Source organism: Artibeus jamaicensis, unplaced genomic scaffold, assembly GCF_021234435.1.
Source record: "Artibeus jamaicensis isolate MK-2021 breed Jamaican fruit bat unplaced genomic scaffold, CSHL_Jam_final contig_47, whole genome shotgun sequence".
Lineage (NCBI taxonomy): Eukaryota > Metazoa > Chordata > Mammalia > Chiroptera > Phyllostomidae > Artibeus > Artibeus jamaicensis.
This window is the reverse complement of record NW_026521848.1, coordinates 164,780-175,529: the sequence shown is the minus strand read 5'-3', so window position 1 is coordinate 175,529 and position 10,750 is coordinate 164,780. Positions and strand designations below refer to the sequence as shown.

The window sequence follows — 10,750 nt, the reverse complement described above, 5'->3', positions numbered from 1 at the left end:
CATACCAATGCTCTATCAGTCTGGATCCAATCGGGAGGGGAAAAAACCACAGTAATTTGAACAGGGAAAGTTTAATATAAAGAATTATTCACTTCAATAGCAAATTGCAATGATGAGGGATTCTTTGGTAAGGTGCCTTGGAATCTACTGGAAACTCTGGGCTGTGGTGGAGTCATTCACAGGGAGGTGCCTCAGTGGAGACACTCCTCTAGGGGACTGCTGGGCTGGGGCAGGGTGCCAGGGCAGGCTGTGACCCCCTGGAACTGGAGAAGCAGCAGACACTGCAGGAGCCACGGAGTGACTCGGAACCCCTGCGATGTCTCTTGAGCGCCTCCTACTGACAAAACTTAACACCAGTTAGAGAAGGAAACACATTTCAAAGGCCCAAATCAGTTTTCACAGTGCAGACACAAAGCTGAATTTGACTTCAGTAAGCCAAAACACAAGAGGACTTGGAGTGCTACTGACCAGTGAGTGTGGGCCCGCGGTGCTGGACCCTGCAGTGAGCTGACCAGTCCGACATGGAATAGCCATCCCTAGAGAATGCCAGGAGCACTCCCTGTATCAGTGTGTCACACCTAAAGGGGGATAATCTGAGAGTGGTCTCGACACAGTAGTGGGCAGTGCAGCTTCCTGGGGCTACTCGCAGCCGGGAGTCCTCACCAGCCCCAGGCCTGGAGAGGCAAGAGGAAGTGATGTGGAAACTAGAACTGTGTGGGAAGGGCTGCCTGACAGGATGACAGGAGCTGTGACCTGCAGCTAGGCCCCCACCAGGTAGGGACCACATGCTGTCCTTCCCCTGATCTGCTACTGCCACGCCCCTCACCCCACTCCAGCCCCCATGATGAGTGAACCCAGCTGGAAGCCAGAAGGAGAGAAAACCCTAAGACACTCAACACAGCCCCCGCTGAGATCCAACTGGATGGGGTGGGGGCTGCAGTCTAGGCAGGGGTGGGGCTGGCTGTGTCCTGAGACTGCTCCTCCGGCCTCGACTTCAGGTCTTGGGCCCAGTCCGTCCCCAGAACCTCGCAGTTGGGCAGCATCTCCTCCACCAAGATCTGAGTGAGGCCTGGGTTGGACACAGCAGGCAGGTCTGAGATGTCCAGCCTGCGGAGGTTCTGGAGGTGGTGGAGGCAGGCGAGGCCCCGTTCGGATACTCGGGGGCAACCTGCCAGCGAGAGCTCCTGCAGTGAGTCAGCCAGCTGGTAGAGACGGCTGAGACACCAGTCATCCACGTGGGGACAGCGCTGCAGCGACAGGGACCGCAGCTCCTTCAGGACCACTGTGAGGGGGACAGAGCAGATGGTACTGCAGCCTTTCTGGAGCCCACCACGAAAGGGAACATGCAGAGCCTTGCCCTTCTCTGCCTCGCCCGCCCCACTCACAGACGTTGTCCAGGCCTTCATAGTTGATGGCACAGTCGCTGGCATCCACGGACTCCACAGGCACAGCCTGGAAATTCAACAACTCAAGAGACGAGGGGCGACGCCCACTGGACCGAATCCATTCCTTGCCCTGGAACCTGGAAAGCAGGGAGAAAAGGAGTGCCGGTGGGTACCCTGCCTGTCCCCAAGCCTCCAGCCGCTGGAGACCACTCTACAGCCCCTTATTTTGTGTCTGCGCACTTGTTCTGTGGCTCTGTTCTAAGGCACGTAGGTCACGTTGGATCCCCTGATAATCCCATCACAGTTGGACTGTTTGGCCAGCTTCATGCACCTGGAAGCTCAGGGCTAGAGACATTACTGATAATGTAAAGAGAAAAGAACTACAATATATGAATCTTTGTAGATGGGCAAAAGTTGAGACATTTTCAGACATGTACACCACTTCCAAGGAAGGTACTGGAGGAGGTGCTCAAACAAAGTAAAAATTTTAGTTAGAACAAAGATGAGAGGTAGATGAGGTCAACATAAATTGTGCTTTTCAAAAAAGAAGGAAAAAGCAGGTGGTAGGAATCCCCAGAGGTTGGAGGAAGAAGTAAGGGGGCCCTGGCTGGTGTGGCTCAGTGGACTGAGCACTGGCCTGCAAACCAAAGGGTTCTATTCCCAGTCAGGGCACATGCCTGGGTTGCAGGCCAGGTCCCCAGTTGGGGGCATGCGAGAGGCAACCAACAGATGTTTCTCTCCCTCTCCTCCCTCCCTTCCCCTCTCCCTAAAAATAAATAAATAAAATCTTGGAGGAAAAAAGGGAGGAGGAAAAAGAAACTAGTATTTATTGAGCACATGTGTAGCACCAGACCTGGCTACAAGTGTCTACACTGCAAAATGTGTTTGTAGGTTAGATACAACTACCATTCCATTTTACAGATGACAAACCTGTAGCTTGGCACCAAGCCCCAAGCCACACAACCAGTGGAGGCAGCACAGACTGGGGGACTCTGGGAGGTCTGCCTGGGGACTCAGGGAAGCCTGCCTGACTGAAGAGCCTGAGGCTGAGACGATCTGTGGCCTCCCCCCGACCCCCGTTTTGACACCTTTGCTGTCATACTTGACTGCGCCTCCCTGCTTCAGGACGAAATAGGCACCTGCGACGTATGGGCCGTATCGCTCCTTGATGTAGGTGAAGGATCTGCCAAGAGAACAGTAGCTGAGGGTGAGGGCTGAGGAGCACCACACCCATGGCCACGCCCCAGTCCCCTGAGAGGGTCGGAGTCCATAGCACCAGGACTGACAGAGTCAGGCTGCAAATATTTACTGAGTGCCTGTTAAGCTGGGCACCCAGGGGGGTGGGGCAGTGGTCACCAAGGCAGATAACTGTCCCTGCCCTTCAGAAGTTATTTTTATGGGGAGAAACAAACTAGGAAATAAAAGTGAATTTCAGACAGTATCAATTTCAGGATGAAAATAAAACAGGGACTGAGTGGCTTGGGTCAGGGGTGGGAATGGAGGCGGATTTAGTTTGGCTGATAAGAAAAGCTTCTTGGAGGAGGTGACATTAGGGCAGAGAGCTGAGCGGTGGGAAGGAATGCAGAGGTCAAGGCACAAGCCTGCCAGGCCAAAGGAACAGCTAGTGCAAGACGCGGAGGCTCAAACCCTGGCTGCTGTGGCTCAGTGGATTGAGTGCTGGCCTGTGAACTGAAAGGTCACCAGTTCTATTCCCAGTCGGGGCACACGCCTGGGTTGCAGGCCGGATCCCCAGTAGAGGAGTGTGTGAGAGGCTACTGCTGGGTGTTTCTCTTGCACACTGATGTTCCTCTCCTCTTTCTCCCTCCCTTCCCCCCTCTCTAAAAATAAGTAAAAACTGCCCTGGCTGGTGTAGTTCAGCAGATTGAATGTGGGCCTGTGAACCACAGGACCAAGGTTCAATTCCCAGTCAGGGCACATGCCTGGGTTGCAAGCCAGTTCCCAGGAGGGGACGCACGAGAGGCAACCATACATTGATATTTCTCTCCCTCTCTCCTTCCCTTCCCCTCTAAAGATAAATAAAATCTTTAAAATAAATAAATAAAAATAAGCAAAAACTTAAGACTCAGGTTGGAATTAGGATGGTTGACCAAACAGCAGTGAAGATGCCATGTTGGGGGGATGAGGGCAGTGCCTGGTAGGGCCCTCAAAGCTCAGCACATGGCAGGTTTTAGGCTTTGGAGTTTGGCTTTTGTTCTAGTTGAAACTGGAAACCAAACATTTGAGGGTTTCAAAAGTGGTGCTCATGTTCTCTATTTTACTTTCTTAAAAAGTTCTTTGGCTACTTTGTAAACTACTTAGTAGACTATAGGAGGAAGAAAGTGACCAGTTAGATTACTGCAGTAATCCAACCATAAAATGGAGGGGCTCAGTCCTACCTACAAAGAGTGAAGGAGGTAAGAAGTGGTCGAATATGGGATAGTCTAGTATTTCATCGATGTAGAAGTTAGAGAAACAAAGATAGGAATCAGGGATAACTTCTTGGAATTTGGCCTGAACAACTGGGTGGGGAGTGGTGCTGTTTACTGTGATGGGGAAGGCTAGGGGCAAGCAGACTTTTGGGGGGGCGGGGAATCAAGAGTTCGCTGTAAACTGTTAGGTCTGAGGTGCCAGCTAGACCAAGAGGAGATGGGGGACAGCAGGTTGCCTATATGAACTGGAGTTCTTGGAAAGGGTATGAGCTAGAGATGAAGATGTAAGTCAGCACGGCTGGTACTGGAAGCCACAGGGCCACCTGGGAGTGGCAAGGGCATGATCGGCATTCTGACCAGTGAGGCCAGAGCCACAAGGCTGGGGGTTCTCACCGATTTTTCTGGTGCACCTTTGACACCTGCTTTTGGAGCAAGTACTCCCTCAGAGCCTCCATATCATAGAAGTGGTCAGCCAGGAACTGGAGCAGCCTTCTCCCCTTCCTCTGATTGCCCTCTGGGGCCACTGCACTGCTCAGACCACGGATGCCCTTGGTAACTCCACTCCATACCGGGGCCACCAGGTTCAAGGACTGGGGATGAAGAAAGGAGAGGCTGAGCCTGGAGAGCCTCCTATGTGAGAGCTGCATCCCTCTGTTCTGTTCTTAGTCCATGAACTTGCCTCCCCCCACCCCAGTGCTTCCTAATTCACTAAATTCTCCTTTAAGAACTTCCTAATTCTACATTTGGGATTCCCAACTTTCCCTCCATGTATCCCCCAAGTTCCTCCCTTAATCAGCCCTAAATTCTCTCTTTGATTTAGCCAAACTTTCTTGGTTTTCCCAAATTCTCTTCTGTCCCCTCCCCCAAATCCTTATTTTCTCTTAAAATCTCCATTATCTGACCTCTTAATTTCCCACGAATTCTCCCCTTAATTTTACCCAATTCTCTCTGGAGTCTTCTTGAATAACCTATTTCTTTCCCCCAAATATAATCTCAATTTCTTTCCAAATCACCCTTAACTTACCTGATAAAACCCTCAAACTCTACCTTCGACTTTCCCTCAGTCTTACTTTAGTTCGTCTCAATTTTTTTCCTTTAATCAAAATTGTTTTCCCCAAATCCTACTTGCCCTCAAAATTCCTCGTAAGCTCCCAGACTCTTACTTCAATTTTCTCTAAGTTCATTCCTGAGTTTACCCAATTCTTTCTAAAGCCTCTCCATGACTGCCGCAAATTTTCCCCTTAATGCCCCCCACGTTCGTTCCTTGGAACTACCAAATTTACCTGTTGGTGCTCCCGCTCCCATAATCCCTTTGGTTTTTCCATCAAAATTCCCCTGAGTTTCCCTCACCTGCATCCTTCGGCATCCTCCACTTGGCCCCCGGCCAATGCCTTCCCAGCCCTCTTTCCCCTGCAAGTCCCACTCTTGCCTACCCAAGCGCTCCCTTAGGGGCAGTCCAATCCCTCCCTCTGATTGGCTGGGTGCGCCAGCATCCGAACGCACTCCCGGGCTTCCGCATTAGTTTCACTCTGCCAAATCCCCGCCCCCTCTCCCTCTCCGAAGCTTCTCAGTAGCCTGCACCGGCAAGCGTCATTCCCGGACCAGAACTGCTACGAGTCTACGCTGCTAGCGCGAGGCCCCGGGACAGAGGCCTCCAGCAGCTTCGCTACTAATCCCTGTGCGCTGACAGAGGCCCCGAAGGCAGGGGCAGCAGGGCGGCCTTCAATTTGGAAGGTCTAGGAACTCCGGTCACTTACCGCCCTGGGCGCCGCCATCTTCTTGGGATTACACAACCGGAAGGGGCGGTCTTTTCTCGTTCCGCCCACCTGGCTCTGTCTTTGACTTTTTTTTTTTTTAATGGTCACACCTTCGTCTTAAAGGTGCACGCACTTCAAGTGTTCCTTTAAGTACTCTTACCGGATTTAGGGTTTTCTCCGAGTGCCTTTTCTTATGATGGGTCTCTAGGCTTTCCCTAGGATAGAGTGAGCAGTCCTTCCTGTTTGATTACTTTCCTTTCCTCTGACCGAAGTCACAGCTCCCCGGAGCTTCCCTGTTCTCTAGCTCTTACTAGCTACCTCCTTACTAAAAGCGGACTGGCATTTTCTTTCCCCTGGAAAAGAAAAAGGTAGAGTCGGTGGCAGAGATGGAGGTAAATTCTCAAGATTAGCGTTGTGATGTGTTTATGATTTTAGTTTAGAGTTCAAGACTAGATCTCAGAGTGAAGATTCAATGTGAAATCTTGAGGATAGACTCATTCATTCCTTCATTCTACAGATATTTACTGAGCACGTACCACAGGGCAGGAGCTGCTCTGGATACTGAGGTTACCATGGTGAACAGGACAGATCTAGCCTTTCAAGGAGTCAATATTCCAGGCAAGCAGAGGATGGATAAGAAAAAATGAATCAGCAGGATAATTTCAGATAGTATTTGATAAGAGACAAATAAAACCGAGTAACACAATAGAGGGTGACTGCGGTATGGGGCCATGGGAATAGCCTCTTTGAGGAGATCACATTTAAGAGGAGGAAACAAACTCTCCAGGCAGCGGTAACAGCCTGTGCAAGGGCCCAGAGGTGGACGCCATCTTGCAGAGAGAGGTAGAAGCCTGGGTCAGAGAGGTGGGCAGGGGGCTGACTGTGCAGACCTGGTAGGAGTTTATTGCATTCATAGGACAGTGTCATGTGATTTAGATGTTGTAAAGATCATTTCTGCCAGGCTGAAAACAGATCTTATAGGGCAAGGATGGAAGCAGGGGGGCAATAAAGAGGCTATGGGAATCACCCAGACCAGAGATGAATGGGGACAGGAGCAGAGATTGGGCAAAGGAAATGGTGAGAGGTGCTCAGATGATGAGTTTGTTTGGAAGGCTGAGCCAACAGCTGGGGAAACTAAAAAGATGCTGATGCCACTGATAGAGATGGGGAACCTGGGGGAGCAGCAGGTGTTTGGACAGACAGGTGGTGTGGTAGGGTGAAAATGACCCCCTCCCCTGCACAATGTCCTCATTCTGATCCCTGGAAACTGTGACTATGTTACTTTCTATGGTATATGGAAGGTGTGTTTAAGGTAATAATCTTAAAATGGGATTATCCTAGATAATTAAAGCAGGCCCAGTGTAATCACAAGGGTATTATAAAATGGAAGCAGGAGGGTCCTGAAGATAGGAATAATGCAAGGAGGGGGCTATGAGCCAAGGAATTCAGTGGCTTTTGTAAACTAGGCAAGGGTGGGAAATACATTATCCCCTAAGGCCCCCAGAAGGAACCCAGCCAGCCCTGTAGACCCACTTGAGGCTTCTGACCCCTAGAACTGTGAGAGAATAATTTGGTGCTATTTTAAACTACTAAGGTTGTGGAAATTTGTTACAGTATCTCCACAAAACTAGTAGTGCTGTGGGTCCCAATTAAGAATTGTGCTTTGACCATATTCATGTGGAGACATCCAGGTGGAGAAGCTCAGGAGGGAGGTCGGGACTGGAGTCAGGGGCTTAGGAGCCTTTGACAGGTTGATGGAATTTGCACCTCCAGTCCCGACCAAGGGAGGCCTGCAGTGTGTTCCAATCTCTTCCCTGCCAGAGCCCGATGCACATAGTAATAATGTCTCTGGGCAAATCTAGAGTCAGCAGCACTGGCTGCTCAGTGTAAAGCAGCAAGCAGCCTGCACACTGAGACACCCCAGCTGAGGGGTCACTGTCTTGGAAGTTGCTCCTGACTCCTGAGGCACACTGGTTGGGAAGCCCTGGGATGGGCTGAGTGGAGAGAATCAAAACCAAGCTTGGTGCTGAGGGTGAGTGGAGGGTGGGACCCAGGAGAAGGCCAGACAGGAGGAGGCCAGGCATCAATAGACACAAAACACAGGGAGGGGTTAGTCTTGAGAGGGGGCAGGGAGGGGTAGAGTCACACCCGTGAGCAGAGTTGCAGACTTCAGAAAGAAAAAATGCAGATTCCCACTGGAGAATGGACTTTGGGATGCCATGTCAGATCCTCCCACCCCCTTCCATTGCCCTTTAGTCCCCTAACCCCCAGATTCCCAGGGGGCTGGGTCATTCTGGACCTTGAAACTTCCTGCTCCTGGGAGCCACAGCTCAGAGATTATGGAGCTGTGGAGGCAGCTGAGGCAGGCTGGACTGCTGCCCCCAGGGCTGGGTTCACCCCCCAGGGCCTTGAGGGATGTCCCCCCATCAAGGAGAGCTGGCCAGACCCTCATGTTTCCACAGGCACACACTGAAGGCACAAGGGAGAGTCTGCTGTGGATCTGGGAGGAGCTGGTGAGTAGGGGCTTTGAGGGGCAAGAGGTAGAGTATGGGGTGAGAACTGAATGAGTGAATGGAATACATGGAAAGATAATGGGCCAGAGACTGAGGGACAGAAATTGAGAGACATGAATAGAGAAATAGAGGCAGAGACAGACAGCAAGAGAGGAGAGAGAGACAGAGACATAGACCCGAAGAGCAGAGACGGGAATACAGACAGAAACAGACCCAGAAAGAGAGACAGAGGTGGAAATGAGATGGAGAATAGCAACAAAAACAGGAAACTGAGATTAAGTATGGAAGACAGAGAAACGGAGAGAAAGGCAGAAAAATAGAGACAGAAAGACAGGGATATGGGAAGACATAGACAGGTGGAGACAGGGAGGTAGATAACATAAGAGGGAAACGAGAAAGATAGTAAGAATCAGACACACACACACACACACAGAGGTAGACGCCGTGAGGGACAGTGAAATGGAGAGAGAGAGAGATCAAGAGACACTGAAAAGCAGAATGGCAGTGAGCATCCAGGAACCTGCAGACAGAACCTACAGACACAACTTGCCCAGGGACACACGTTACAGGTGGCAAGGTGACTAGTTTAGGGGCCACTGCAATGGTATTTTGCAGCAGAAGAGACAGATTGGGCTCGACTCCAAGTAAAGCATGGGTGAGTGGAAACTTACAGGCTGGGAGCAGCTGAGGGTCAGTAGATGGAAAGTTACATTAGCTGGAAGGGGGGTTTTGGGGTAAACTGACTCAGCAGGATTCCTGTGGAAGGCAGGCCAGGATGATCAGACATCCGCTCGTGGGCGTGGAGGCATGAAGAACCTGATTAGATAAGATACGGATAGTGTTCTGGTGTGGAGGATGGGGATTCTTGTTAAAAGTGAATTTTGCAAGGAGGTGCACAGATGGGCTTAGGAAAAGGTTCAGGAGCCTGACTAAAGTTCGGTCAGACAAAGGGTCTTTGTCAGGTTTTGAGCTGAAACCTACTCCCACTCAGGTGGTGGTGGTGGCAGCATGCTTTCTCGGGTGGAATGTCCATTTCCCACTTCTCTCTGGCAGGGCAACCTCCACAGAGTGGACATCCAGCTGCTGGGCCAGCTGTGTAGCCTGGGACTGGAGATGGGGGTGCTTCGGGAGGAGCTGGTTGCCTTCCTGGAAGAGGAAGATGAGACCCTCAAGGAAGAAGAGGAGGATGAAGAACCTGAGGGGAAACAAGAGGAAGGACATCTGGGGGTCTCCTGTCCAGTCCCAGGCTACCACCTGCCAGACTTTGAGATAACTATCTGAGTCCCTCGTGTTTCCCATTGGCATGTGGAATTTTATGCAAATTTATGCAAAAGAGGGGTGATTTGCTGGTCAGGTCAACCTGCAAATGTTGATTTGGAGTCAACACATGCTCCTGAGCAAGTGCTTTCTCTGAAGATGTGCGATGAGATTCAGGGATTGGCCTATGAGCTGTGGGCATGTTGAGGACTGCCACGTCCACTGCCGTGTCCACTGTTGGATCCTTCTCTCTGTGACAAGGTCCTGAGAGGGGGTGTAAGACTTCAAGGAAGCAGTTTCCAACCTGGTGGACGTGGCATGGAAGGCCTTGCAATACCTATTGTGATTGTGCTTGCTTTGGGGATCATGACCCTTTCTGCTTTAATCATTATGAATACCCTGGCAGTGATTCAGATAGTGTGCCTAGACCTTTCCCGGCTCAATGAACAGAATAATAATATCATACTAGAACGTCAGGGAATATAGGCACAAGGAAACAACCAGAACAATCTGAGAATTCAAGCTTAATCAATAACAGATCATTGGAAAAACACCCAAGATAAGATAGAATACTCTAGGAAATCAGGAGATGATCTCACTACTTTCTTAGAGGGTATCAAAGTACAAAACATGTCTATAAAAGAACTCCTAGAGAAACTTAAAAGAAGTACCCTTAAAAGCCCCCTGCAACATAGGAATAGCCCCTCCTTTACCTTGAATAAGAATATATATCAACTAGACAGGCAAAGAAATAACAAAAGCTAGTTAGTTATTACAAACTAAACAGTCACTAGGGAGTCAGAATTTATAGTACACAGAAAAACATTTTAAGCAAAAAAAAAAAGGTAGATAGCTAAGTTAGACATCACAAGGGCCTTATAATAAATCTCCTATTTTCTCTACTCAATTTAGCGTATCCTTTTGCCCTATACCAAATTCTGAGAAACTTTAATATACAATAAGATATTTCTAATTGTCTGATTAATGGCTCTCCTAGTTAAAATAATCTTTAACTATGCCCTGGCTGGTATAGCTCAGTGGATTGAGTGCGGGCCTGCGAACCACACGATCGCGGTTCGATTCCCAGTCAGGGCATATGTCTGGGTTGCAGGCCAGTCCCCTGCAGGCCAGTTCCCAGCAGGGGACACACAAAAGGCAACCAAACATTGATGTTTCTCTCCCTCTCTCCTTCCCTTCCCCTCTAAAGAAATAAAAAATTAAAAAAAAAATCTTAAAAAAAAATAAAATAATCTTTAACTAAATCTATGGGAACTTTTGTACTTTTACTGATTACCTTTGTATTGATTTTTTCTGCTTAAATGATCATGTTATACTGCAAATATTAATCACTACCTGAAATGAAAATATAAAAACCTGCTTGTACTTGCAATAAACGGAACAGAGCTTCA

The 10,750-nt window shown here is 49.5% G+C and overlaps 2 protein-coding genes across 8 annotated transcripts; one reads left to right on the top strand and one right to left on the bottom strand.

Moving 5' to 3' along the window:
• Positions 1–55: 55 nt before the first annotated feature.
• On the bottom strand, positions 56–5,602 carry DMAC2 (distal membrane arm assembly component 2). 6 transcript variants are annotated; one of them, XR_008392092.1, is made up of 6 exons: positions 5,098–5,154; positions 4,208–4,404; positions 2,488–2,568; positions 1,386–1,522; positions 469–1,282; positions 56–334 (listed from the first exon to the last, which is right to left on the bottom strand). XR_008392092.1 is itself a non-coding variant. In XM_037157634.2 (5 exons), the coding sequence occupies exons 1-5, from the start codon at positions 5,587–5,589 to the stop codon at positions 942–944; spliced, it is 774 nt and encodes a 257-aa protein (XP_037013529.2). In that variant the 5' UTR covers positions 5,590–5,602; the 3' UTR covers positions 56–941. The 6 variants fall into 6 exon arrangements, 5 of the variants coding, with proteins under 5 accessions (XP_037013529.2, XP_037013530.2, XP_037013528.2 ...); XM_037157634.2 differs by lacking the exon at positions 5,098–5,154 and adding an exon at positions 5,572–5,602 and having other exon boundaries at positions 56–1,282; XM_037157635.2 differs by lacking the exon at positions 5,098–5,154 and adding an exon at positions 5,165–5,271 and having other exon boundaries at positions 56–1,282.
• Positions 5,603–5,756: 154 nt separating this feature from the next.
• Positions 5,757–10,750, top strand: ERICH4 (glutamate rich 4). 2 transcript variants are annotated; one of them, XM_053667556.1, is made up of 3 exons: positions 5,757–5,963; positions 8,034–8,084; positions 9,138–10,750. In XM_053667556.1, the coding sequence occupies exons 1-3, from the start codon at positions 5,958–5,960 to the stop codon at positions 9,363–9,365; spliced, it is 285 nt and encodes a 94-aa protein (XP_053523531.1). In that variant the 5' UTR covers positions 5,757–5,957; the 3' UTR covers positions 9,366–10,750. The 2 variants fall into 2 exon arrangements, with proteins under 2 accessions (XP_053523531.1, XP_053523530.1); XM_053667555.1 differs by lacking the exon at positions 5,757–5,963 and having other exon boundaries at positions 7,791–8,084.